Below are 27,070 nucleotides of genomic sequence, written 5' to 3' on the forward strand. Positions count from 1 at the left end.
TAGCATAAGATTGCTTTACCTCGTCACACCAACATCTACAGAATCTGTCCTTTCCTCACTACTTATACCACTTAACTCCTGGTCCAAGATCTTGTACTCTCCAGACTGGACAACTGTAACTCTCTCCTTGCTGGTCTCCCTGCTCTGGCTGTCTGCCCCATTTAGCTCCTTCAAAATTCTGCTGCTCGTCTTGTATTCTCTCAACCTCGCTCATGCTAACCCTCTTACCTATCGATATCTGCACCACACTGCCCCCTCCTACCTATAATCCCTTGTGTCGTCCTACATCCACTCTCACCCTCTCCGCTCCTCCTCATGCCTTCCCTCCACTCTACATCTTCCCATGCCCAATTCTTCTCTTCCCTAGCCCCTGTGATGGAACCAGCTACTGAAGACCTTCAGAGCTGCTCCGTCTCTCGCCTCCTCAAGACCCACCTGTTTAGACTGCACTTGTAGATCTCTTGATCTACCCGTCCTACTATGTTCAGTATTCACCTGACCTAAGCACCACCTTTCTAGATCCTCAGCTGATGCACTATTTTTGCAGTATTGCACTACTGTTATGTAATTGTAGATATAAATTGTTGTAATCTTAACTTGTTGCATTTTAGCAGTATAATTTGCACATACTGTAAACTATACTGTATTTAAATATTGATTTTGCATTGTATCCCTGTACTGCTCTGTAACACCTGTAAATTACCTTGGATAAAGGTGTCTGCCACATAAATAAATAAATAAATAAATAAATAAATAAATAAATAAATAAATAATAAAACTTTGCCGGGACCTTTTAGAAAATTCATACTATCAGGAAATGTGTCTAATCGGAGTTCGTTGTAACGAAAATTGACTGCATATGAATCCGTTTAATATATAAAAATGAATGACTTCCAAGTGGCTTCTACTACTAAAATAATGCGTACAAAAATGTAGGAGTAGAAGAAAACTTGTTAAGGTAGTTAAATTCGTACATGTTCATTTGGTTTGTTAGGTTATTAATGTCAACTCTGCTTACTGTCACAATTTATGCTCAGTCCCTTTGAATGATATTATAACTCTTCATTCCTTGCAGCGAGTGAACACCTCAAGCTGCTGTCTGCTGGAGATGGGTTAGTGTTGTCTACAGCACAGTTGCTTCTAGTCCTTTGGCCTGTAAAGGTATTCTGGTGAGGTTCCTGTGGGTTACCAGAAACACATTTTCTATAGTTTCTTCTTTAGTACTCAATCAGTCAGGGCACTGTTCCCTTAGTATCTCCACAGTCTACCCTTTGGCCCACTTTTGGCTTGGCCCTGGCAGCCTAGTTGATTTAGTAGACCACATGATCCAGCTTATTGACAATGATGTAAAGTCCTTCCCACAGTCTAACTTTTGATACAGGTGTCATAATACTGCTTCATTTCATCACAAGCTGCTCTAAAGCTCACAGACAAAAGAACTGCCACAATCCATGCACTGCAAACAAACACTATCCTCTGTTTAGCAGTGTAGACCTCAGCTTGCCAGCAGCTGCTCTTGAGATCAAAGCTAGAAAACTAAGACCCGACAAGTGCATCTAGTGGTGTCAGTTTGTAGCAGGGAATATGAATCCCTTTTGTGACTTAATTTGTATGTGACAACCGACACAAAATGAGTGAGTGATCAAGAACAAACACTCATGGAGCTTAAGACAAGGTTTAATGAACAACAGAGCATTTAATGTTCAACCTGGTCTCACTAGAAAAGCGTCGACTCAGTAGCGCAATTTGTCTTCCAATTTGCGTTCCTGTGAGCACGCATTCTTGCCATTACCAACAATGCATCGCGGCTGTTTTTACCATGGAATCTTCCAATGTACTGCGAAATTAAACAAAAATCAGCCATTTTTCCCGCCGAATATTTTCAAAACTTATATTCCAATTATTGCATTTATACCTTGATGTTTTCAAAACGTATATTCCAATTGTTGCATTTATACTGATTATTTAGTTGATTTAGAATGACCAATTTGTTTGCTTTTAAACCAATTAAATTGTTACAAAAATGACTATATTATGTCCTTTCATTTTAATTCCGTACATGGGCTTGTTGCCTTGTACTAGTGCTAATATATACACTGCCTTTTTTCTTTATACATTTACACGAAACTTCGCTCAATATAATTGTAGGAGTGTCAGCACTTTACTTGCATCCAGAGCGTGTCTGCCGATGAAAGTAAAAATACGGGTAACAACAAAACAGTATTCGGTTCAACAGAGACAGTCAGTAGCTCAAACATATTTAAGCTAAGTGCTCCGTGGTTCTGCGTAGTTTGAAATTTGAATGTGCCGCTCCTGCTTGCTCTGCAGCGCTCAGCCAATAGGCAGGGACAGGACGTTGAAAAGAATTGTGGGAAAAGTGGGATCGAGTCATAGAAGCAAAGGTACAGTGCCTTGCATAAGTATTCACCCCCCTTGGACTTTACCACATTTTGTAGTGTTCAAACCTGGAATTAAAATGGATTTAATTGGGTTTTTATCATTTAATTTACACAACATACTTAACACTTTGAAGGTGCAAAATATTTTTTATTGTGACACAAAAGTTAATTAAGCAAAAAAAAAGACATTTGTTGGTAGCATAAGTATTCACCCCCCTGAGTCAATACTTGGTAGAAGCACCTTTGGCAGCAATTACAGCTGTGAGTCTTTTTGGGTAAGTCTCTACCAGCTTTGCACATCTGGATCCTGCAATTTTTGCCCATTCTTCTTGGCAAAATTGCTCAAGCTCTGTCAAGTTGGATGGGGACCATTGGTGAACAGCAATTTTCAGGTCTTGCCACAGATTCTCAATTGGATTGAGATCTGGGCTTTGACTGGGCCATTCTAAGACATTCAGGTTCTTGTTTTTAAACCACTCCAGTGTAGCTTTGGCTGTGTGTTTAGGGTCATTGTCCTGCTGGAAGGTGAACCTCCGCCCCAGTCCCAGGTCTCTTGCAGACTGAAACAGGTTTTCCTCTAGAATTTCCCTGTATTTGGCTCCATCCATCTTGCCCGCAAACCTGACCAGTTTCCCAGTCCCTGCCGATGAAAAGCATCCCCATAACATGATGCTGCCACCACCATGCTTCACCGTGGGGATGGTTTTCTCAGGGTGATGAACAGTGTTGGCTTTGTGCCACACATAGCGTTTTGCGCTAAGGCCAAAAAGTTCAATTTTGGTCTCATCAGACCAGAGAACCTTTTTCCACATGTTTGCTGTGTCTCTCACATGTCTTTTGGCAAAATCCAAACGGGATTTGATATGGGTTTTTTTTCAGCAATGGCTTTCTTCTCACCACTCTTCCATAAAGCCCAGCTTTGTGGAGCGTCCGGGTTATAGTTGTCCCATGGACGGTTTCTCCCATCTCAGCTGTGGCTCTCTCCAGCTCCTTCAGAGTTATCATTGGCCTCTTGGTTGCTTCTCTGACTAATGCCCTCCTTACCTGGTCATTGAGTTTTGGTGGATGGCCTTCTCTAGGCAGAGTCGCGGTTGTGCCATATTCTTTCCATTTTTTAATAATGGATTTAACGGTGCTCCGGGGGATGTTCAAAGTTTGGGATATTTTTTTATAACCCAACCCTGATTGGTGCTTCTCCAGAACTTTATCCCGGACTTGTTTTGATAGCTCCTTGGTTTTCATGATGCTGTTTGTTTAGATATGCTCTCTAACAAACTCTGGGGCCTTCCAGAAACAGGTGTATTTAATATGAGATCATGTGACACTTTAATTGCACACATGTGGACTCCATTCAACTAATTATGTGACTTCTGAAGGCAATTGGTTGCACCAGAGCTTATTTAGGGGTGTCACAGCAAAGGGGGTGAATACTTATGCAATCAAGACTTTTCAGTTTTTTATTTGTAAATAATTTTGAAAAATATGTAGATTTTTTTTCCCCACTTCAACATTGTGGACTATTTTGTGTAGATCAGTGACAAAAAATCCTAATTAAATCCATTTTAATTCCAGGTTGTAACACTACAAAATGTGGAAAAGTCCAAGGGGGGTGAATACTTATGTAAGGCACTGTATAGTTCAACGTTTTTTGTAACAATCTAATTGGTTTAAAAGCAAACAAATGGGTTGTTCTAAATCAAATAAATAAATAAATAAATAATCGGTATAAATGCTGTTGTTGGTACAGGGCAGAACCACAGCTCAGCTCCTACATTAGCCCTTGAGCACTGACCAGTTGCAATGACTTAAGCTTTAGAGCTTTTAGTGACTGAGCACATCCTTGCCAAATCTTCCAGTCAGAGCACACACAAGTGATTTATAATCTTGGCATTCGTAAGCTGGTTGGTACCTAACGACTACCATACACCCCTGAGGCTTCTCTGTTGGTTGTGCCAGGCGTTCATTTTCTTGATTGCTTTGAGCTTATTTTCAAGTTTTTCATGAAGTCTTTTCAATATTTACCAAGTTTTCTTCAACCAAGCTTTCCATGGCCTTCCAGCATTGTATATTGTAGCAATCACAACATTTCCATAACTGGAGTCTCAATTATCTTAATAATTTATTTAATAATTTATTTCTTAGCATAATTTATTTCTTAGCAGACGCCCTTATCCAGGGCGACTTACAAGATATCACATTATTTTTACATACAATTACCCATTTATACAGTTGGGTTTTTACTGGAGCAATCTAGGTAAAGTACCTTGCTCAAGGGTACAGCAGCAGTGTCTCCACCGGGGATTGAACCCACAACCCTCCGGTCAAGAGTCCAGAGCCCTAACCACTACTCCACACTGCTGCCCCTCTCTGGTCTTCAGGCACTTCAGGGCACAGCTGTTACATTGACCCTTCTAGGATCTGTTGTACTTTTTTAATAATATGACAGACTTATACAGATTTACATTTTGCTTTATTTACTGCGGCCACTGAAAAATATGAGGAATAACTACAAAAACAAGTAGTTCTTCTTTTTTACGTGTAAGATAATTATAGAATACTGAAGCTATGTATCAAATATGAAGGCAATATGTCAAAGTGTACTGTAGCTCAAGTATATGCCTACAAAGTCACATGACCTAAAGAAAGTGCCCTTAAACCTTGTAAAAACTTTACCAGGCAAATTAATACAGTAGTTTTACTAAGCATTTCCCATGCTTTACCTTGCCTTCACTAAGATTTCCTTTTCTATTTCTAACAACTGGCAATATTAGTTCAATACAAATACATAAGTATTTTCTAAAAGCTCGACTTCCTACGTCAAGATCTTACTAAAAAAAACCATATTTTTCAGAAATGAAACTAACCTAGCTGCCAAAGATCAGCAACTCTTCATAATCAGCCTTTCCATGTCACGTGACGTAGTTGCGCTAAAAAAATGGTCGCTGCGCGTTGGTTTATGGGATTGATGTTGTCACATTATACGCTGTCTGCTGGAGAGAGGCGTAACTGGAAGAGTTGGAGCTGGCTAAGTGAGGGGTGCAGGTAAATTGTACGCGAAATTAATCGCATGTTTAAGAAACAACCAGTGATGCATTAGAAATATTGTCAAACCGATTGGGCGCTTATGAAAAGGAAGTTATAAAGTGGTATTCACATTTAGTTTGCATCGCCATGGTGTGATTGTTATGGGCCTAAGAAGAGAGTGCTGCATTTTTTAATGTACGTACTTCAGCAAAACCAGGCACCACATAAGAAAAGTTGTCTTTCAAATATTGCACCTTGAACAAATGCAGAAAATACTTCAAAATTGTATGCATTGTAATATATATATATATATATATATATATATATATATATATATATATATATATATATATATATATATATGACTGTGTTGAATTGCTATGTGCAAAATTACGGGGGTAGGATTGCATCAGTATTCTTAATTTTTGGTTTTCATATGACTGTTGTACTTGATTCAAGACTGGTACCTGCCATCGTTTCTTAAGATAAAAACGCATATTTATTTGTCTATCATTTAGAATTTTTGCAAATCTACAACAACATTTGCAAAGACGATTTGCATCTCCACATTCAACGTTGGAGATCACAGTAGGCCGCGGAGCTAAACATTCCAAAGTGTCATATTTTTAGTGTTCGAATCGAAAACTTTGTGCAGGCAATCTGTGCATTCATTGTTTTGCAAACCTAACGTTGAATGTAGTTTCTGTATCTGTTGAAATAACTATTACTGCACTAAAAAGGTGCAGCAACCCAATACTTACTTAAACGTTTAGCACAGTGTCAGCAGTGTGCATTCTAGTATGAGTATCTGATTACGTGAACAGTAAATTGTAAAACGCGAGCTGGGGTAGCTGTCCCAGTATTTATTTTAACCGCAGTATATTATGTAAATAATTTAACAAACATCCTTACAAGTTGTATTAAATTAAATACTGAAGTGATTTTATTTGATGTAGGCTAAGCCAGTCTACAAACTGGTTGCATCCACAAAGTGATATTTTCTGAAGTATTTCATTGACGTCATGGCTGGTTTGTTTACAGCAGCTGGGACTGCTTCAGATATAGCACTGGGAGTTAAGACGACCACCTTCTGCAGCAGCATTTTAATTCCAGGTTTAGAAACTCTTAACAAAGCAATCCTTATTGCAGCTTATTTAACATAATGTTAAGAGCACACAAGTATTCTCACATACAGGCTTTATAGCTGTTTTATGAGGTTGTATCATTTTAAAGTTAACGCTGGTATGCTTTTGTGTGTAGTGTGTGTCCATGTAATGATATTTACCCCCTTGATTTGTTGCCTTATGACACAAGTGTTGTTTTGTTATGTTGCTTTGAACCCCATGAAAAATGTTTTGTCTGATTGTTGGTTATTTAAACATGCTGATTTCTCTTTTTTCATGATAATGTAAGTAGATGTCTTCAAGAAACAAGTAAATAACACTGCATGAGACAAACATGGGAGCTGTAGTCTCTAGATGGAGGGTGAGTATAGAATTATGAACTTACGTTATCTAAATCAGAATTCACATTGGTCTGATTTTACAAAACTGTAACTTTCTGTTTTGTGTGGCCTCTACAGTGATTTGAAAGTTTCTGAATTTTGCACTAAACCAAAATCTTTATTGTGATTGTTTTCACCAAAGTAGGTGAATTCAATGTAATTAAATCTACTAGGACAATGGTGGTTTGTTTCACAGATCCCAGTTGGCACTAATCCTGTTAATTTAGGTATTCCAGAATTAGTGCAGTTTGTGGTTTGTGGAGCTGGGCGGTTGCTTTTTCAGTTTTGTAGTATCCTTCAATCTTTAATTTTTGTGAATTATAGATGCAGTTTTTTTGTCATCATATAAAGAACTCCTTAGTAAGGACAGACAATTTGTTGACAGAGTCCTTCAAAAGAAAATCCCTTTGAGAGCCACCTAGAGCACAAGAACCACCAGCTCGGCTGATCTCGACAAGCATTTTGCTCAGAGCTTGAAATAAACTTAATAACCTTTATCTCTTGGGAGAAAACAAGTTTTAACACCAACTGAAGGTATTTTCTGTTAGGAGGTCAAATATCTCATTGTGGCACAAAAAAAGCTATGCATTACTTCAAAAAATCCTTAAAGTAAAACCGTTTAAGGACTACATTTACAGTTTTCATTTTAACTACAAAAACTCAGTAGTTCAGAATATCCAAGAGTGGGTGGTATTCATTGCCATTCCTTCAGTTCTACTAGTCCCTCACTGGTTTCTCTCTACTAAGTAACTATTAATATCAGTGCAGCAACCCAGCTTGTTACTGGAAGTCCATGTCCCTGTAACCAAAGATCTTCTGAAAGTGCATGTCTACATTTAAAGGCAATGGCTTGTTTGCGCTGTAGCGCTGTACATTGGGAATCTCTGTTAAGATTGGTGGGGAGGGGGCAAAACAGATTCCTTTTGAGACCCGGAACCAAGTTGACAGTATGGCGTTGGCAGTTTATCTAAATTCCAGGATATAGGGTTTTTCTCATCTAATATACATGATAGTTTCCCTATATGTATACAGCAGTTAGAGAATGCTCTTCTATTTGTTACTGCACACATCTGCATTTCATTTATTACTCTATAACCAAGGTCAACAAACAGATCTTTACTGTTGATGTCACACACAATTAATGTAGCTACACCAAACAAACAAACAAAAAAGTTATTTACAGGTATGGTCTTTCTCAATGCTGTTGCTTGATCTAAGGAGTGGAGTAACTCCTAAGACATACCACACATTAACTCAGACGGGAGTGTGTCATTTTTCAAATAGGTAGTGTAAATAATTATTAGAATATTTCCAAAATTGAAAACCGTCTTTTTTAAAAAAAAAAAAAAAAAAAAATAGATGGTCACAAAGCTTGTGGTACGCCGAATCATTGATTCACGGGCCATGTTCACAAAGATTTAACTTGTGAGGTATCTTATGATGGATTTAAAAAAAGTATAAATATTCATAAAACTGTGCCTCCCTGTGTGCCCTAACAGTCTAAAGCTGGATGCATTCAACACTTGTTTTGTTCTATAAAACATTTTGAATAAAAAGTTGTTTAATTCATCAAACATTTTCAGGGCCCCGTTACAGTAATCTGTTAAGAAATGTGTTAATGTGTTTGGCCCATAATTTTTACTTATTTTATTTTCCCTAAAACAGGCAAAACCTTCCACAGTAGACGTTTTGGAATGCATTGACAAGGTATCGTTTTTATTTTGACAATGTGGTTTTTTTGGCCATGCCTAAAAGTATAAAACTGCTCTGTATGTATGTATGTATGTATGTATGTAAAATGCGAGAGTGTCTCTTAGGGCAGATAAAAGTGTTTGTTTGATTTTTTTTAAATATTGTGTGTTGCATACTAAAAAAAAAAAAAGTTTTCTGTTTGTAATTTTGTGATCAGCCAAAGGTGTTTACTTGACTTACTATATATTTGATATTCCTAGTATTCCTAGCCTTGTTGCTGTGCAGATTTAAAAAAAAAAAAATGCCTAGAGTGACAGAGACACCTGCAAACTATGAAGCCAGCCGATTTGAACTTATATTTAATACAGGATCAGATAATGTTCCCCTAAAGACATCTGAGAGGTTATACAAAACACTTTGCTGGCCAGCTTCCCTCCATGTGTTAATGTCAAGACAGGGCAATACAATGACAATTTTGGAATTCAAAGTCATGTTCATGTATACAATCTTAACCAATTCATGCCGGAGACCAGAACAGTCCACAGATTCCTCAAACGTATTTGTGCATTAAATGGGTAAAGAATCTTTTTAATAAACATTTAAAAAAAAAAAAAAAAGTGGAGGGTGGGGGGATTATTAAAAATATTTAGTTTCCCAGAGTTTCGTGCCCTACAACATGCAGAGTTGGACTCAGAATTGTTTGGAAATTTCAACAGGACAGTTGTCATCGTGTTTCAACTTCAATTTGGTAAGAGGGTGTGCTTTTCAGTAAATCAAGAAGAAAAAAGTCTACAAAATCAACTATTAAATTGTTTTGTGTTCGCAGGACATACAGAAACTGGAAGAATTTAGGGAAACGAATCAAAGACTATTAAAGCTATGGGTTGGAAGGCTGCTACTGTATTCATCTCTTCTCTACCTTCTTACTTGTATGATTGTGTATATATGGTATCTTCCTGAGCAATGGACTGCAAAATTAATCATGGCACTCTCATTTTTTCTATTTCCTATACTGTAAGTAGATCTAGATATGGCATCTATACATATTGCTTTCAACAAATGTCTGGAAGGAGACATAGATAGTTGACTATCTGTATAACGAGCATTCTGTATATGTTTTTAACATTATAATTAATGGTATAATTTAACACACTTGAGCTTTTCAAAAGTTTTATGATGCAAACCAGATCCATTTGAGTAAATCATAATTGCACCGTTGAAAGATTCTACATTAATGTTTGCAGTAAGAAATGCTTACAGGGCTTTTGTTTATATTGTAAGAATTCACTTGCATATAAAATGTAATTTGGCTTCATATTAATTTAATTTATTGAAAATAACTGGAGATCCTAATAGACATGAACATGAGAACACAACATTTTTGTTATGTTTTTAAAGAATCTGGTTCCTAAGAAAATTGCTGATTTGGATGTTCTCCAAACGAACAGAAAGAAACAGTAAGATTTATTTTTATTGGTTTAAACGTTGACAATGATCTGTAAATAACATGATTAAAATTTGGTGGACACTTTTTTAACATGTAGACAATTGGGCACTGTTTTGTGTAAACAAAACTAGGAAAATATCTGGTTCATTTTAAAGGTTGGGATTATTCAGATGAAAACTTGTTTTTAACTTTTCATTCCTTTTGTAGACGAAAAGCTTGAAGAATTAAAAGCCCAAAAAAAGAAAATCGTAAGTATTATGAACATGGTTAGCCATGACCAGCACATGCCATATGTGACCTTGGAACAGTGAATAAACCCTGTTCGCCATTATAAGCAATGTGGCTGCTGCTTCAAGAGCTTATTGCCAGGAGTCCAAAATTCCACAATGCAGTGATGATGCTCTGTACCGCTGTTTATTTATAGCATCCTGCCAATGGAAGCTATAATTGTACCCTGTGAAAGAGTCACCACTGTGGAGCAATAGTAAGAGTTGCGACAATGTGAGCACATTATGTAGCAACTCTACAGATGACATGGAAATTAAATTCCTGGAGAACTCTTCTACTAGTACTTGTAAATTGGCTCTCTGGGAAAACTGCATGAAGATGTCCTCCATGCCTTTTTATTTAGCTATTTATTTATTTTAATTGGTGGAAGCCAGAAGTATCTACAAGAACAGGAATTATTTTGTATTCTGTGTTTTAATCTATTTCTGTCCTCTTGTGTAGCTAAAGCAGTAAGCATTTTCTGAGAGTTTTTTGAGTAAAATTCAATGGGTTTCCATGATTTCTCAGAGCTGTGTAGAAATATCCAAAGCTGTGATCCAACAAAGTACATTTTTTTATAGTAGAACATTACACTGTATAGAAATAATCTTTAACAAAATGATAAAGCAGCATACTGCTCTGTAACTGTATTAAATTGAATGCTGTATAATTGTGATAACCTGTCCTTTTTAATTTGACAGGAATCTTTGCATGGTTCTCCTATGTCATAACCTCTTAAATACATTAGCATGTAACTCATTTTAAACTCTGCTTAATTTTCCTCTGAAGAATATTGCAGCTCTCCCCTCACAGTGGTGGTCTGAGACAAATGCCGAAGCAAATGAGATATAGGCTCTTCCAAGTCATTACAGGAAGTTTCATAGCTCTTTCTGCCTCTACTGAGTTTTCACAGCACTTTGCAGCAAGCTAATTGCTACTGCTAATAAATAATCTAAAATCAATGCAGACAGCGGTTAATTGGCACAGAGACTATTCTGTAAAGCACTCTGCTAACGACCTTCTTTATTAATAGCATTAAGTGCTATGAGGAAATAAATCTGAGAAATTGCCTGTCATTTACTGTCATGTCTAATAACTTCCAATAATTATAGCTGATGGATTTTCGCACATTCCATTATCGAAGTTGGTGCATGTAATTATTCTCCTCATTATATGTAAACAATTAGCAATATTCTATCAATGAAGCCGTTAAACAAAATTAGCAGCCATTATGGTTTGTAGATATTTTGCTAGCTTGTAGATTCTTAATTATTTATTCCAGCATTTTCTGTGTTGATATCATTGAAATCTTTAACACTGTCAAATATACAGTCTTAATGCTAATTTCATATGTACAAACACTGCAAAATGGTACACCTCACATTTAAATGTAACTTAAGCAATGGCGGATTTACTAAGGACTTTGCACTCAAGGAAGTGCTTTGTAAATGTGGCCCAAATGTGCTCAGCTATATGTAGTGGCACCAGTTGCAAAACCACCATTATAACTAACAATTATTTTATTTTGTCTTTAGCTTGAAGAGGTTATGGAAAAAGAGACCTATAAAACTGCAAAATTAATTTTGGAGAGATTTGATCCTGATTCAAAGAAGAAAAATGTAAGTGCTTCAACTGTATTTGCTCTTTTTTTTTTTGTTTTTTTTTAATAAGATGGATGGACCATATATACACTTGTTGTTGTTATTGTTATTATATATATATATTTTTTTAAGGAACAGGAACTTGCAGCAGTGGCTGGACCTCCTGTGACACCAAGGCCTGGTCAAGGTAAAAAAGCTTTGCTGTTTTCTTGAAAAAAAAAAAACTAGCTACATTGGACCAGTGCTCCTGAAACACTGTGCTGGATAACCTTTTATTTGTTTTATCTGGCTTTTTATCTAAGGAGACTTGCAAGTGTTACAGGGCAATGCAGGGTTACAATGCAAGATTAATATTTAAATACAGTAAGTGCAGTGCAGCCATACTAATAGAATACAATATGAAATAGGATGCAACACGTTAGGATTACAAGAAGTTATATCTACAGTGACATACTAGTGCATTAATACATTAGCTGAAGATCCAGTAACTAGGTGCTTAGGTCAGGCAAGTCCAGTGCATAGTAGGAGGGATAGATCAACAAGTGCAGTCTAAACAGGTGGGTCTTGAGGAGGTGGCGAAGCAGTGAGAGACAGAGCAGCCCTGAAGTTCTCTGCTAGCTGGTTCTACCACAGAGGGGCTAGGGAAGAGAAGGAGCGGGCACGGGAGGATGGAGGCATGACCAGTCGGCCAGTAGAGGAGTGGAGAGGGGGTGTAGGGAGACACGAGGGATTGGAGGTAGAGGTGGCAGTGTGGTGAAGAGAGGGGTAAGCAAGAACAAAGGTCTTGAATTGAATGCAGCAGAGATAGGTAGCCAGTGGAGGGTGCAAAGCAGAAGGGTAGCGTGGTTTGGAGAATACAAGACGATCAGCAGAATTTTGAATGAGCTGAAGGGTGCGGATAGCCTAGGCTGGGAGACCCACAAGGAGAGAGTTATCATAGTCCAGTCTGGAGAGGACAAGAGCTTGGATCAGGAGTTGGGTGGGATAAGTAGTGAGAAAAGGACGGATTCGGTAGATGTTGCTAAGAATGAAGTGGCAAGTGCTTGTAAGGGAAAAGATGTTGAGAGAAGTAGAGGGAGGGGTCAAGAGTAACACCTAAGTCTTTAGCAGAAGGGGATGGAGAAAGTGTGATAGTTAAGGGAGACTGAGATGAGGTCAGATTTAGAGTTGAGTTTGAGGTGGTGAGATAGCTGAGCGGCATTCTGACATGCGGGAGGGGATCTGGGTGACATCTGTGTAAAGGTGGTCGGAGAAGCCAAAGGAGGAGATGAGAGTACCAGATCCTTGAGGTACACCTGTAGAGACAGGGTGAGGAGAAGAGAGAGAGCCACGCTAGGAAACCTGGAAGGAATGGTTAGCTAAAATATGTAGTGTTACATTTTCTAATTATTGATTTTATTTTTCCAGAAATTCGTCAGCGAAATGTTTCCCAAATAAATCCTGTTCCTGCAACTCCAATAAATCCCAACCAAGGAGTTCCCCGTCCTTCTGCTACCCCTTCAGCGCCTTCTCCCACCTCTGCTCCCGGTGGTCCCCCAGAGCGAACCCTGGCCATGGCAGCTGCCCAGCAAAATCTCATGAGACGATCCATGAGCCCTGGTACACCAGTGCCTGGAATGGGTAAATTAAGCACATATCGTTTTGAAATGCGTTTTTATAGTAAATAACTGTAAACAGATTCCCATGCTGAGTTAGGTTTCAGTTGACAAGGGTGGACTCGCTTAGATGCTTATGCATAGATTTACCTGTATTTACTTTTTTACTGTAGAATTTCTTGGTTTCTTGGTTATAGGTTCTCACTAGAACAATCCATTTAAAGTAGTTGATTCTTCAGCCATTTAACTGACAGGTTTGGAACCACATTTAAGCCTTTAATAATATTCAGCAACATATTTATACAGCATTAGGTATGTGTTCTGTTTGGATAATTGGTTAATGCATTGGTTTTGCAACCTTTTCTTGATGAACCCCTTTTCATTTCTATTTAGTGTTAGTCCGAGGGTTAGGGGCACAAATGGAGGAAAGATTAAGAACAAGAGGTAGGGAGCATTTTTTTAAGCAGAGAATAACAAATGTTAGCAATAGGTTGTAGCAACTAGTAGAAAAGTGTGATCTCTTTAAAAAAAAAAAAAAAAAAAAAAAAGCTAAAGATATATCTCTACATCCGTCTGCCAAACAGCTTCTTCTCCTTCCCAACATTGCTTATGTATCTGCACTATTCAGTCATAGCATCTGAGTTTAGACTGCTGATTTCTGTGCGTACTGTAGGAATACTAAGTGATATTGACAGCTACATAGACTATAGCCACTGAAGTGCTTAAGCTGACATAGTGTCGACTGATGTAAATTAATTGATGGCTTTTCTAGCCAATCGCTTGTTTTTGAGGTGTGTGGTGGTGGGAGGGGGAGGGGGATAACAACCACCTAATAAGCTGGTTCATTCGTAACGCAGGAAGGGGCTTGAAAGAATTTGCTTGACTGTTCTTCAAGGCTCCTGACAAGTTCAATCTCTGCAGCAATTATTTTTTTGTATGTTATTGTTTTGTTCATAGCTGTGTATAAATGTCATGCATTTCTTCTGAAAGGATGAGCTTCTTTTATTTTTTTATAGTGCTAACAGAATTTAAGCTTTGCTTGTTTTTCATTAGACCATTACTTTTGAAGAAAAAAAACAATTTAATACAAAGTGATGTACCACAGAGCTTCCATATGCTGATAAATTAATAACCACCAGGTAGTTGAGTGTTTGCCAAGCCCTGCAAAAATGACCAGTCATCTTGCGATGATTGCTCTTGATGTTTAATTATATTAATTACCGTAGGCCCTAACAGCATGAATACCCAGGTACATGATTCTGGAGGGATGTTGGTCCAGAAGTAATTATTAAACATTCTTCTGAAACATTTTTCACTGGCAACTGTTGTATGCAGTGCATTTGTCTATTCATCTGAATACACTACATACTATTAACAGAAGTAATTCCATGTGACTTCATAATTTCATTGTAACAGTGTAACTTATCTGTGACATAGGATGGCTGTGATATTGGGGTCATGTGACTTGTGATAATAAAGCTGTAATGTTTTGAGGTAGTACCTTCATACTTGGTACTAGGTTGATTATAGCTATTGTACAATGCATGTTAACCCTTTCATGTCAGTTTTTTTATTTACAAAGCTGCCTTCACTAAAGTTTCAAATCCTCATATATCGGACACCATTTGAGTCCGTGGTAGTTACACACCCTGTGTGCTAAATATGTTACTGACCTTGACATTTCTCCTCTGGCCAAATATAGCTGCCATATTGAGGGCGACTTACTTTCCACAGTGCACATTTTGAGTCAACATTTGGGAGACCGCTGTTTTGATTGGTTCTCTCAGTTCCATTACAGTAAAAATGTAATGTTTCACTGCCTCATTGTTTTAACCCCTGGTGGTATCGACGATACAGATCTTTTTCACATATCCATTTTTACGTCATGGTTTACAAACCATTTAATCTTTTATGCCATGTGCTTGGTTTTTCTTCACAAAAACAGCCATTTCTAGTTTGCACTAAAGCCAATTTTGTGACTCTGTTTTGTGCGTGGTGTTTTATATCCACAGGCCTGCACCCTCCCGGCCCTCCACTTGCTAGAGCTATCCTTCCACGGGAGAGAGGAGTGATGGACAGAGTTGTTGAGTTCTTAGTAGGTGACGGGCCTCAGAACAGGTAGAATGAGGTTCATTAACACTATTACAGTTTGCTCCCAATACTGTAAACCCACTTTTATTAAAATGTCATTAGTTTTAGCAAAGTCAGTTTTAATTGCTAACTTTAGTGCCAGCAAATTGCGCTGTGTATTATAACTGTGCATCATTTCAATTAAATGTTTTTTTTCAATGTGTTTTTTATAACGAGGCTATGGATAAAATAGTATTTACAGTGTATTATGTAGTTGCAGTTGTTTAAGAAGTCCAATGCATTTAGATTTAAAAAGTCATATTTTTATTTTTTTTTTGCATCTGATTGGTTTCATGCGCTATGAGTTTCTGAGATCATGCAATTTTAATTTGCCAACATCTGCTGATCTCTCAATACATTTGAAAAATTTGTTAGAATTAAGAATCTGACTATTTGGTAATATTGTCTTCGTTGTTTTTTTGTTTAAAGATATGCCCTTGTCTGTCAGCAGTGCTTTTCCCATAATGGCATGGCCTTGAAAGAGGAATTTGAATATGTCGGTAAGATTTGGGAAATCTAGTTTTGGGGTATGCTTCTTTACATTTTTGTCTATTTTCTGTCACATTATTGATTCATTCATATACCCCTGTCAAATTAATTACTCCATAACAATGTGCATATGTTGCTTAAGTTTCTGTATTCTTTATGTGTTAAACATTAAGGTTGAGACTTTTTTTTAGCTCAATTCCAGGGGATTAAAGCAGTGTTCTTTTAAATCTACACCACAGGATGGTAGATAACAGAAGTATGTTGTTAACCTTTACTCTTCCAATTGTATTTTGTAGCATTTAGATGCGCATACTGCTATTTTCTAAATCCTGCTCGGAAGACTCGCCCTCAGGCCCCACGTCTCCCGGACTTTAGTTTCGAAAGGAGACCGTGTACTGACTCCCAAACGTCCGGTGTGTCTGCAGAGGCTGGTGTTCCTGAGAATCAACCTTCTGCTGGTATGGAACTTCAAAATAGGCAATTCAAGTAACTGGGAGACTGTTAGTCCAATATTTTGAGAATCCTGAGATGCTGCAACAATGTGGCACTTTTTTTTTTTTTTTTTTTTTTTTAATGTATTTCAGAAATGATGAAGTTTTAACTTTGTGTGTGGTTCGGGGTTAGAGTTAAGGAAGTTAAGTTTATTTAAAATCATACTATGGTCAAACCCACTTAATAACACTTTAAAGAGATGGCAGAAATTGTTAGCAGAGTTGACGTTATCAGGAGCTTACTAATAACCTGAGAAAATAATAATTTCAGGCTACCATTAATAAAACAAACTCACCAGTGCCAATGTAACTACTATGCTTTTTTTGTTGTTGTTGTGCTAGTTTTTCATTAATATAGTTTCCTCACATTTATCCCTACAACAAACTTAACATACAGTACTTGTATGAAGTTTGATTTAGTAACCTCTGCTGTACATGTAAAACTCTTGTGTAACAGTAACACCAACATGCTTGTAAAAATTGCATTGATATGCCAGACTTTCAGTTCTGTCCTAACAGTAACAGGATCTACTGAAACTTCAATGTAAAGTGTCAAATCTTCATGTTTAATTTCCTGAGATTTTATTTTTCTTTGCAGTGTTAAAATGTTACAATCCTTTAAAGAAATGTATTTATATAACCTATGTAATATTTTCTTCAGGGTGTTTATTTTTATTTGTTGTATGTTCTTCTTTTGTCCATTTACATCATCATGCCTACTAGTTGCTTTATGCTTCTCTCTGATTAGCTGGGAAAACAGGGGGGATCATTCCCTGACTGCCTTCAGAAAGGGGAGTCATCGGTACCTTTAGCAACAGATCGGAGTAAAGTTCACAGTTTCTCCTCATTCAATGTCCGTCACCAAAAAAAGGTTGTCCTTTTTATAAAGATATATGCTTTGCTAATAAAAAGCTATATGGATTTATCCATCACCTGCCTGTTATTCAATCAGTCCAGAATGATATCCAAAATTGAAACATCCTCAGAGAAATGCAGGGTGCTTTTTTTTATAATTAATTAATTAAATTAATTATTGTATTCATTTAAGTGAGTAGGTCAGTTTGCAATTGTTTTGTGGAAACAACATTCCTAACCTAATTGAAGGATGCACTGTCAAGCAGTCTTGTATATCATGAAAATTATGCATTCTCATGTTTTCCATGTTACATCAACAATATAACTTTCCCAACAAATGGTGCCTGTATTGGGGACCACAAAAGCTGGTATTATTTGTAGTGCCACCTTAACCTTTCCACCCCACTATAGAAATGTAAGTTTGCGTTCCTTAATGTTATTATGACTTAACATTCTCAGTTACAGCTCCCTTTAGAACCCATGTGGGTGATCTTTAGAGTCTTGTTGCCCATCATTTGGAAGTTCCAGCAAAGTTTTTTATTCCTCAGTTTTGAATGTTTTTTCCACAGGAGATTTGCACAGTGGCTTAATGACTTTACAGTCACCCTGTACATGTATTATTGTGAGCTTGGTGCTCAGAGCTTACTTGTTGATTGCATATGTCCATTGGAATCAGTTGCATATAGATTGTTAATTGCAGCAGCTTTGCACACTCTAGTATTAATGATCAGTGGTAAATGTTTGCATGCTGTAAATAAGATGATCATTTTACCAATGTTTAACCCTTTAACCTCTAGAATGGATTATTGCTGATACCTCCATCTCCTTGAATCAGAATTGGTTTGTTTACAGTACTGCACATTAGCTAATTTGAAACCAATACTGAATAATGCAAACTGTCATTGTTATGTAAAATACTCAAAAGCCTTTGTATGGCTGTTGTGGTTGGTCTGAAATGGCTGGAGGTTAAGGGGTAGCTTTTTTATTATTATTTTTTTTTAATTTTGCAAGGTAATGGTTCTTAATAAACCATTACCTTGGTTTTCACTTAGTATAATTCTTATATTTGTGAATGCTTGATTTATTTATTGAATCTGGGTTGCACAATCGGTTACTACTTTTCAATGACATTATATTTCTCTTGGTTACGGTTAGTTTTAAAGGACAAGGGCCATATAAATTGGAATCTGTCAAAATGTAAAAAAAAAAAAAAAAAGCAGTGTGTTTTTTTAGAAATGTTTTATGCCAGATGTATTAGTTTTGTCATGTGTTTTCCAATCCTTTGTAAGACTGTGGCACTAGACACTGGTTATTTTCAGCAAATACACCCTACGGTAGCTCCATTAAAGGGGAAAGAACTTGCATAGTCAACCTTTAACTTGTGGCTGTCACTGTAGGAACAATTTCTGTCTTGTATATTTCTATCTTTTAATCTTGCTTATAGTGAATACATAAATATAGTAAATGTTGTTTATGTGCTGCATTTCAGCCCCTTTGGAAGAAGGGAGACAAGAATGTAAGCCAGTGGACACAGACACTCATCCGGAAGGGGAGCCTGCAGAAAGGGCAGAGGATACTCAGGCCAGTGATGAAAAAGAGACTCCCCAAGTGGAGGAGCAAAAACCATTGAACGCTGAAGCGGAACAGGAAGAAGTTTCCTTCATGGATACTGAATAAAGGCCCCTGTGCCTGAATCCCAATTAAAATACACATTTATGCTTTTGACTTGTTTTAAATACGAATTGCATTTTTATTTTTGATAACATTTTGCAGAGGCTCTGTGTAAACAGGCAAGAGTCTCTTGTTTAAAATGGCAACCTGTCTTGTTACTCACCCCCCCATGTGTTTCTTACCCATCATAGAGAAAATGAGCTTCAAACATTAAACATGTTTCTTAAAGGTAAAACTGGGAGATCAAGAGAATCAGCACTGTTTATTTATTAATTATTTTTTTGTTTTGGATTTTTGTATGTTTCTTGCGGAATGTGTCTTTTAATGGCGTTTACACCGAACAATGTAAAAACATTTTACTGTTGCACGTAAGCAACACAGTTGTGTGTGTGTGTGTGTGTGTGTGGTTATCTACAGCTAAATGTTGCCTTTTGCCAATAACTAAAGAATTGTGAAGATTTCAGGTACTAAAACATGCACAACAAGGGCAGCCTTGTGTTTACATGGTAATGGTAGGAAAAGAGAATTCAACTTAGATTTGTTAAGCTTTTATTTATTCCTGAAGATATTTAAAGTACAATACATTTGCCAAGCTGTGGGCCTCTAGTGTGTTTTTAAGGTTTTCAAGTAGAAAAATTAAAGTATATATAAAAAGACTAATCTGAATCTTTGCTTTCTTGAGATACAGTGAATTACTTTGTTACCACAGGTAATGTACAACTAAAATGAAAAGTCTTATTTCTTATCAAGTATAGTGACTGCTAAGGAATCAAATTGTAGGGTAAAGCTAAATGAGATTGTGTACTGCAACTTTGATTTCTTGAAACCTGTTCTACATGTTACTTGCTAGCCAATCAAGAGATGGTATTTTTCGTAACCGTCTTTTAAATTTATCACGTGGTGGATACAAAACTACACTTTTTTTTAAAGACAATGAACCAGATGGCCTAACCAATTCTCGAGGCCGCTGTTAGTGAATTCTAATGCACATCTCACTGAAATAGTAGTTCAAAAGTGTTTGTGTTTTTTCACTATTTGTATCATATGCGTATGTATTTCACTACTGCACCTTCTTCCATCATTAACAGGAATGTCGCTTTTTATTAAACTCTTAATTGTCAAATACTTCCGTAATAGTTATAAAGTCAGTTTGATAAACAATCTGTTCGTACTAGATTAAATTAAATAGACCAGCCTCGTAGACAATTCAAATGGTTACAGTGATTGCAACACATGTAAATATACAATCTGTTAAAATTAAAACCAAATACTGAAGGAAAACAAGTAGAAATAGTGTTTGCACATGCGGAATGTCAGGTGATGTCTAGTCTTGGTCTAGCTGACAAACTGGTCAACAAGGGAGGCAATCGTCATGAAATAGTGGACTCTTATTTTACCTATAGGAAGAACTCGTGCAGTTCTTAATTTGAAAGTGCATCATGAACACACATTTTACAAAGTCCTTCTCTAAAGTAGATAACCATACAACCTCCATCCACAAAAAAAACAAAAAATATTGATACTCAACATCTCTACAAATCTTTCTCCCACCCACACGAGAAGGACAAAAGGGTTCCAATAAGACATTTCTTGATCATGTCCACTGCTTTTTAAAATGTGTTTCCTGTATCACATATCCATAACTGGTAAGCTACATCTGATGATTTAAATTGGGTACCTCTATAACAGTAAACAATCTATGAAAAATTGTCATTGACTACATTTAATTATTTTGGTGAGATTAAATTGCAATTTTTTGGACACATCCCAACAGAAATTCAAAGAATAAAAATGCGGTATGGATACATATTTATTCTTCTTTAGAACTGGGGTGTGTTTAAGGACGTAGGATAAATGATTTATCTTCTAGTGCATGTATTGATGTCCACAAGGTATTGCCCTGTGTCACAAAGGGATATTGTAAGCTGTTCTATTTTCATTAGTAAGGCTATTTTAGCTTGTGATCATTTTATTTTACCTCATTGATCATTTACGACAGTGGTAGATAATAGCGCTGACATCTAACCTCATGGATCTTGATTGTTTGACCCCCTTGGCTTTTGAAAGCAAGGTGTCATTTTTTGCCTTTCAAGAAACTGCGCATTCCCCCATCAGTTTTCACATATAGTATGAACTGCCTAAAGAGTGACTATCAAATATTTCTCTTTCAAATTTGATAATGTATGTGTACAGAAGCATGACCTTATGTACTTTGTAATGCATCAACATGACATGAACAGTAAGTGCCCCAATTGTACAATGCTCTGGAAGAGGTTGACCTTTGAGCTGCTTTAAAAAAAAAAAAAAAAGAAAAAGAAAAAGAAAAGCAGGTAGTTGGAGTGTTTTACTCTTTTCACAAATGCATTTAGTGATTGCTTTTTGAAATCCACTGCTGGTATGCATTATAATACTTAATAATATTGTGTACATCTTTGCAAGTATACACAAGTTATGCAGCAATATAAGTCAGATAGGACTCCCTTTTTATATCATTATTATTATTATTATTATTATTATTATTATTATTATTTATGTATTTTTTGTTTTATTCATTTGCAATTGTAATGTATTAATGCAAAAAGTAGTAGTATTGTTACCTATGCAGTTTTTATCTTTACCATAACTTGTTTTGGGCATTTATTGGAATCTACTGTGTCCCTTGAGGTGTTTACACCTCAAGGTACACAGTAGATTCCAATAAATGCCAATAGCTTAAAGGCATATTAATTTTGTTTCATTATAGCAAGAGTTATCATCTTTAAAACATGTTTTAACCGATTATTGCTTTGCACTGAGTAACATGTACAGTATCTGTGCATTGTATTTTGCACTCTAAAATGTCATTTATTACATACTGCCCCAGTTATATCACTAAAAGGGAATGCTGGGGAATAATAATTTATTTTTAAAATAATCCTGACTACTCAGCACATCCACATAAGAAAAAGTTGCCTACTTCCAGATGACTTCAAACTGCCAGTCTCTGGCATTTCAAATCTGATTTTTGAAAACGCTTTCAGAAAACTTCAGAAGACCGCATATCTTGATTTTGAATGTATTTGACCGGATCGGTCATATAAAAAATACTAATTGATTTTCAAGAATGACAAATGGTCTTCTGTCTGGCCCTGCACAACGGTAATTCTCATAGCCCACCGTTCTTTTCATATCTATTTCTACATGCACACAGCGGAACATTCTGCCGCACTTGACTCAAATTTATACTGATCTTTTATTTATGCGCTGAAAATATAGCAGATAAAAAACATAAGTGTACTTGATATTGTGTTTTGTCATATCTAGCAGCGAAGATTGAAATCCTGAGAAACAATTTTCTGAAGAAATGAAATAGTGTGCCCTCCTGAGCCCTTGAGGAAAATAACCTTGCTATTTAGTCTGAATATGAAACAGACGCACAAAACAAGTAAAATAGACAAGTAGGCCAGGCATGTCACATTTCTATTTGTGGTATGAAGGGTGAGCTCCTCACAATGTTCTTCAGGTTTGTTTGAGACTTTTTATTGCAAACCAATTGTCTGGATGCAAACAAGGCATACTAAATAAGACACACAGCCCTATTCAGAATATAGATACAATATTGTTCACATTAAACCAGTGCAGCGGTCAAGAGAAAATGGTAAAATGTACAACTGTAAATGTAAATATACTGAGTGTTTAAATTCCCAGACAATGTTATTATTTTGAGACTTGACTTACTTTAAGGAGGGTCTAAAATTCTGTCTGGAAAAAATATAATACCAATTGATACAATTTATAAGGTCAATCTTGAAAATTGTGTTTGGATGCAGGTTTAAAACTGATTCAAATCATGTGTATGAATGCTTGCTAAAGACTACCAATCAAGTGAATGTATTATGCCCTGACATCTATTTGAAGTCACATTCAATTACAGTGAGTAATGCTTGCAACAATTTAAGTCGAATGATACTTAGTTTGACTAAGAAACTTTTAAACAAAAGAAAGCCACAATAACAATATATGGCATATACTGTATATTTAATACATGTACTACTATTGCATGTTTTATAGTTATAAGACGATAACTAAAGTTATTGTGAGCATTTAGCCAGTTCAATCCCAAATATAATACAATGATTAAATTCTGTTTCTGTTCAGTGGTGTCAGTTTATTTTGTTGATTTCATTTTGTACAAACAAATCCTCTCTCTCTTCTGTTTGGATGTTTAGCTCCTTCTAAATGCTCCCTGATGCTGTCAAGGAAGCATGGAGATATTCAGATTGCTTGACCTCTTCAAGCTGATCTGCTCCCAGTACTCAGTTGCTTCTCATTTGCATGGTCTTCCTTTTCTTGATGTTGATCTTCAGACCTGCCTTGTCTCATCACGTTGTTCGACAATTTCTGAAACTCATCAGCTAACTCAGTTTCACCCAGCTCTCTTCTCGTTGTCCACTTCACAGCAGGAGATCCAAGTCACTGCTTTCCTTTTTCCTGACCCAGTCAATAAAGACAAAATCCAATGTGGCACTCCATTATTTGTCTTCATGCAACACTTTGTATAGGCATTCTCCCTATAGATAGATAGATAGATAGAGTTTCACAGACCCAGAACGAGCATTAGTTTTGGTCTACCTTACCTAAGGTAACATTAGGTAGTCCAGGATTAGTGCTAATCTGTGAAACCAGCCATTTGATATCATTCAGAGTTATTTATTATTTATTGTTTCACCATATTTTGTGCTATGAAAATGTTATTTTTATTAATATTGTACCATAGTAACCTTAATCCCATGGCTGCAGGGGCTACTGAACTGAATGCCTGAACTAAATGGCTTTGATAAGTTAAAATATTCCTTTATTGGGCGATGTTTCAGCAATAAACTGGCATGAAATGAAAAACACAGTGCTCCAGTATTGTACTTTGAAGATGGCATTTAACCCCTAACAGTAACACAAATCTTTAAAACAAACCACAAACAATGAACAGGATTTTTTTGTAAAGGATATTAGAAACTATCTATTGAAAATGCAGGGGGTACACTGTATTATTATTCCATAGATAAAGGGGTTTCAACAATCAAGATACACCTTTGAAAATCTGTCCAGATAAATTAGAATTCCCATTTTATAATTAGCACAACGTATTAAATATAAAAAGCAAACCCTTTCATTTTTTCCATTAAATGGAAATCATTATTTATTCATTAGTACATGAAGAAGTGTGTTGATAAAGGTGACTGAAACAAGCCAGCAATGTTGTGAGTGCTGCTTATAAATGGGAAATGCTTGGCTCAGGCTGATATACACTCCTGGCAGTACTTCATCTGGAAATCATAGATAGCATCCTGCGCCAGCAGGTTCATTTTATAGCTTCATCTATTACTTTACTGTCATTGTTAATTGTCTTCTTTTTACTCTGCAGTATTCTCCAAATTGGCCTTATCGAAAGTGACAGGAGAAAGAGCATTAAGCATCTGACAAGATGATATCTAAGTTCAATTTCCTACTCTTTACCTGATTTATACCTGCAGAAGATAATTTTCCTTTCTGTCATAAAGAGCCCTATAAATCAGTGGTGCTTATGGAACCGCAGCATACTGGGGTCCCAGATTTGTATTCTCTGAGTTTGCTATTAGGAAACCATTACTGCCAAATGTTCCTCCTTCAAACAAAAATGATGAAATTTAATACCACCGAGATTAGGAAGATTAAGAGCAAAAAAGTACTACTGTTGCTGTCCAATATGAGCTTCTATCTAAACAATCTGCGCTAAACTCAATAAAAACAGGGTTTTTCCTTTGACACCATTATCCATCTGTTTGGGTGAAATTGCTGTATCATGGTATAAATCTGTGATACAAGTGACATATCCTCTAAAATAAAAGGGAACATTAACTGCTCTATCTTCTAGAGGCCCTGGGACTGGCTGGCTATAAGCTCACTCAAGTGTGATGGCAGTTATTCTGTGTTTTACTAGACTGCAGACAATTATCCTTTGCTCTTCTCCCTTCATAAGACAAGCTGCCGGGGCTTCAGTTGAAATGATCTCAAACAGATTTTCCAAAATGTCTGCGACTAGGATTGCTTCCATACATTATTTATTTTTAAATGGGTTGATAAAATTATATATATATAAGGCACTTCATATCCAGATTGAAACCAATGACCAGCTTTCAGATACCCCAATGTGCAAGGCAGTACATAACTATGAAATATCAGCTGCTTCTGAACATCTTGTGCTGAGGGACCGTTGATGATATTTACAGCATGGTCAGAAGAATCTGTGTCCCTGTTCACTACTATTCTGGGACAATAAAGAAAAATACAGCAAACACATTGTCTTAATTATGTTACTTAATGTACTCCAGCAATTAGGTTAAGCTGCGTGAAATAGTGGGTGTTGTTGTTGTTGATGTTTTTTTCTAATTTTCTTCTTCTGCAACAACCAATGTGATAAGTAATTATTACTGCTGACAATGTCTGTTTGCACCTGGTATAACTAAATTAGTGCTCAACTGGGATTCATTCTGCATTTTTTTCCCCTCAAGGTAAGATGCTTGCTATTAAGACATAGAATCTGTGTTGTTTTAAAGTGTTCTCTATGTATTTCTTTGGGAAAGTGAATCATATTTTGAGCAAAACCAAAGTGAAGGATGATGCATACTGTGGCTGGAAACCCACTGAGCTCTTCCGCAGACAGATATACATCATATTTTGTTTTGTCACTTCGCTCTCCAGTAGATATACATACAAAAAATAGTTAAATCTTTTTCATATATTGTGTGATGTACATTCAAAATAATGTACCTTGTAGCTGTTTTTGTTGAAATCTTGTTGAAACAAACATACAGAATTTCATTGTATTCCTGGGGGAGAAACAAAAAACGCATAGCCATCACATAAAGTTTTTAAGAAGAAAACCTACAGTATACCCAACTTTTTTTAATATACTATTACAGCACACCCTCGCTATAATGAACCTGTTGGGGTCCAAGCCTTTTGTTCGTTATATCGAGGGGTTTGTTATAACGAAAGGACAATCAAAATGAACAACAAACTGTTGGAGTAAGTTAATGAGATGAGATTGTGAATAAAAATAGAATTACATGTACCTGTTCATCTCATGTATGCAGTATTCTGTTTTTGCTTTATGCTATTCATTAAAGAATTAAAACGTAGTACAAAAAGCAAAAATCATGAATTGAAGCTGAACTTTTATTCAAAATCAATCTCACATGAATCGTTTCAAAGTGCACCAAATCTTAATTCAACATGCAAGAATCCCAAACTGAGCTTTTGTTCAAAATTAACCCAACATGAGAAGTTTGACATGAAGAATTCATCAGATCCTCAAGTTTTTGTTGTTGTTTTTTTTTTTTTAATCAATTTTGCTTTACCACATGGCGCCTGAATATGCCACAAAAGTGCTTTTTGACAACCTATATTCATGACAGAGATATGCCTGTGTTTTTCAAACAATCAGTATAGTTTTCAACTTGGTTGCAACATAAGAGTTGACTTCACTGCAGAGGTGGCATGATCCCGTGCGTACAGACCAGGATGTTGACAGTGTGTGTTTATATTATCTTTTTTATATTTTTTTTATTTGGGGTCCAAGGGCCAGGTTCATTATAGCCGAAGGTTCGTTATAATAAAGGCCGTTATAGCGAGGGTGTACTGTATTGTAAATACAGTCAGCACTCGGATATACGACACTCAGATACATGTCAGTCGCATTTTACCATCATTGTATTAATGCACTTACCCGTGATTACATGCGATTTCCGACTCCGTCACTAGTTTTCTGATATATAGCTCCTCTCTTCAATGTTACAATTTATTTGATTATGCGTCGCAGCCCTTTTTCCTCACATGCACAAATCAGTCTGTCTTTATTGTGCAGTTACACAGTGCTTCCTCCAGTTT

General features: G+C 36.5%; 1 protein-coding gene across 8 annotated transcripts; it reads left to right on the plus strand.

The window, feature by feature from the left end:
- The first annotated feature begins 5,312 nt into the window (after positions 1-5,312).
- LOC117410110 (endoplasmic reticulum junction formation protein lunapark-B-like) lies at positions 5,313-19,821 on the plus strand. Of its 8 annotated transcripts, XR_004545627.2 has the most exons (15): positions 5,313-5,441; positions 6,840-6,908; positions 8,593-8,634; positions 9,446-9,633; positions 10,018-10,076; positions 10,274-10,314; positions 11,869-11,952; positions 12,067-12,121; positions 13,342-13,554; positions 13,923-13,973; positions 15,542-15,647; positions 16,089-16,159; positions 16,445-16,606; positions 17,388-17,510; positions 18,984-19,108. XR_004545627.2 is itself a non-coding variant. In XM_034016524.3 (14 exons), the coding sequence occupies exons 2-14, from the start codon at positions 6,882-6,884 to the stop codon at positions 19,169-19,171; spliced, it is 1,287 nt and encodes a 428-aa protein (XP_033872415.1). In that variant the 5' UTR covers positions 5,313-5,441; positions 6,840-6,881; the 3' UTR covers positions 19,172-19,821. The 8 variants fall into 8 exon arrangements, 7 of the variants coding, with proteins under 7 accessions (XP_033872415.1, XP_033872442.1, XP_033872449.1 ...); XM_034016524.3 differs by lacking the exon at positions 17,388-17,510 and having other exon boundaries at positions 18,984-19,821; XM_034016551.3 differs by lacking the exon at positions 17,388-17,510 and having other exon boundaries at positions 12,073-12,121; positions 18,984-19,821.
- The last annotated feature ends 7,249 nt before the right edge of the window (positions 19,822-27,070 follow it).

This window comes from Acipenser ruthenus, chromosome 10 (genome assembly GCF_902713425.1).
Source record: "Acipenser ruthenus chromosome 10, fAciRut3.2 maternal haplotype, whole genome shotgun sequence".
In the NCBI taxonomy this organism is placed as follows: Eukaryota; Metazoa; Chordata; class Actinopteri; order Acipenseriformes; family Acipenseridae; genus Acipenser; species Acipenser ruthenus.

What these genes read in the sequence shown, in the direction of transcription:
- LOC117410110 (XM_034016524.3), top strand. Translation starts at nt 6,882, where the DNA reads ATGGGAGCTGTAGTCTCTAGATGGAGG. An exon ending in CTGATTCAAAGAAGAAAAAT is followed by an intron (nt 11,953 to 12,066) that starts GTAAGTGCTTCA and finishes TATTTTTTTAAG; the next exon opens with GAACAGGAACTTGCAGCAGT. An exon ending in TGAGAATCAACCTTCTGCTG is followed by an intron (nt 16,607 to 18,983) that starts GTATGGAACTTC and finishes GCTGCATTTCAG; the next exon opens with CCCCTTTGGAAGAAGGGAGA.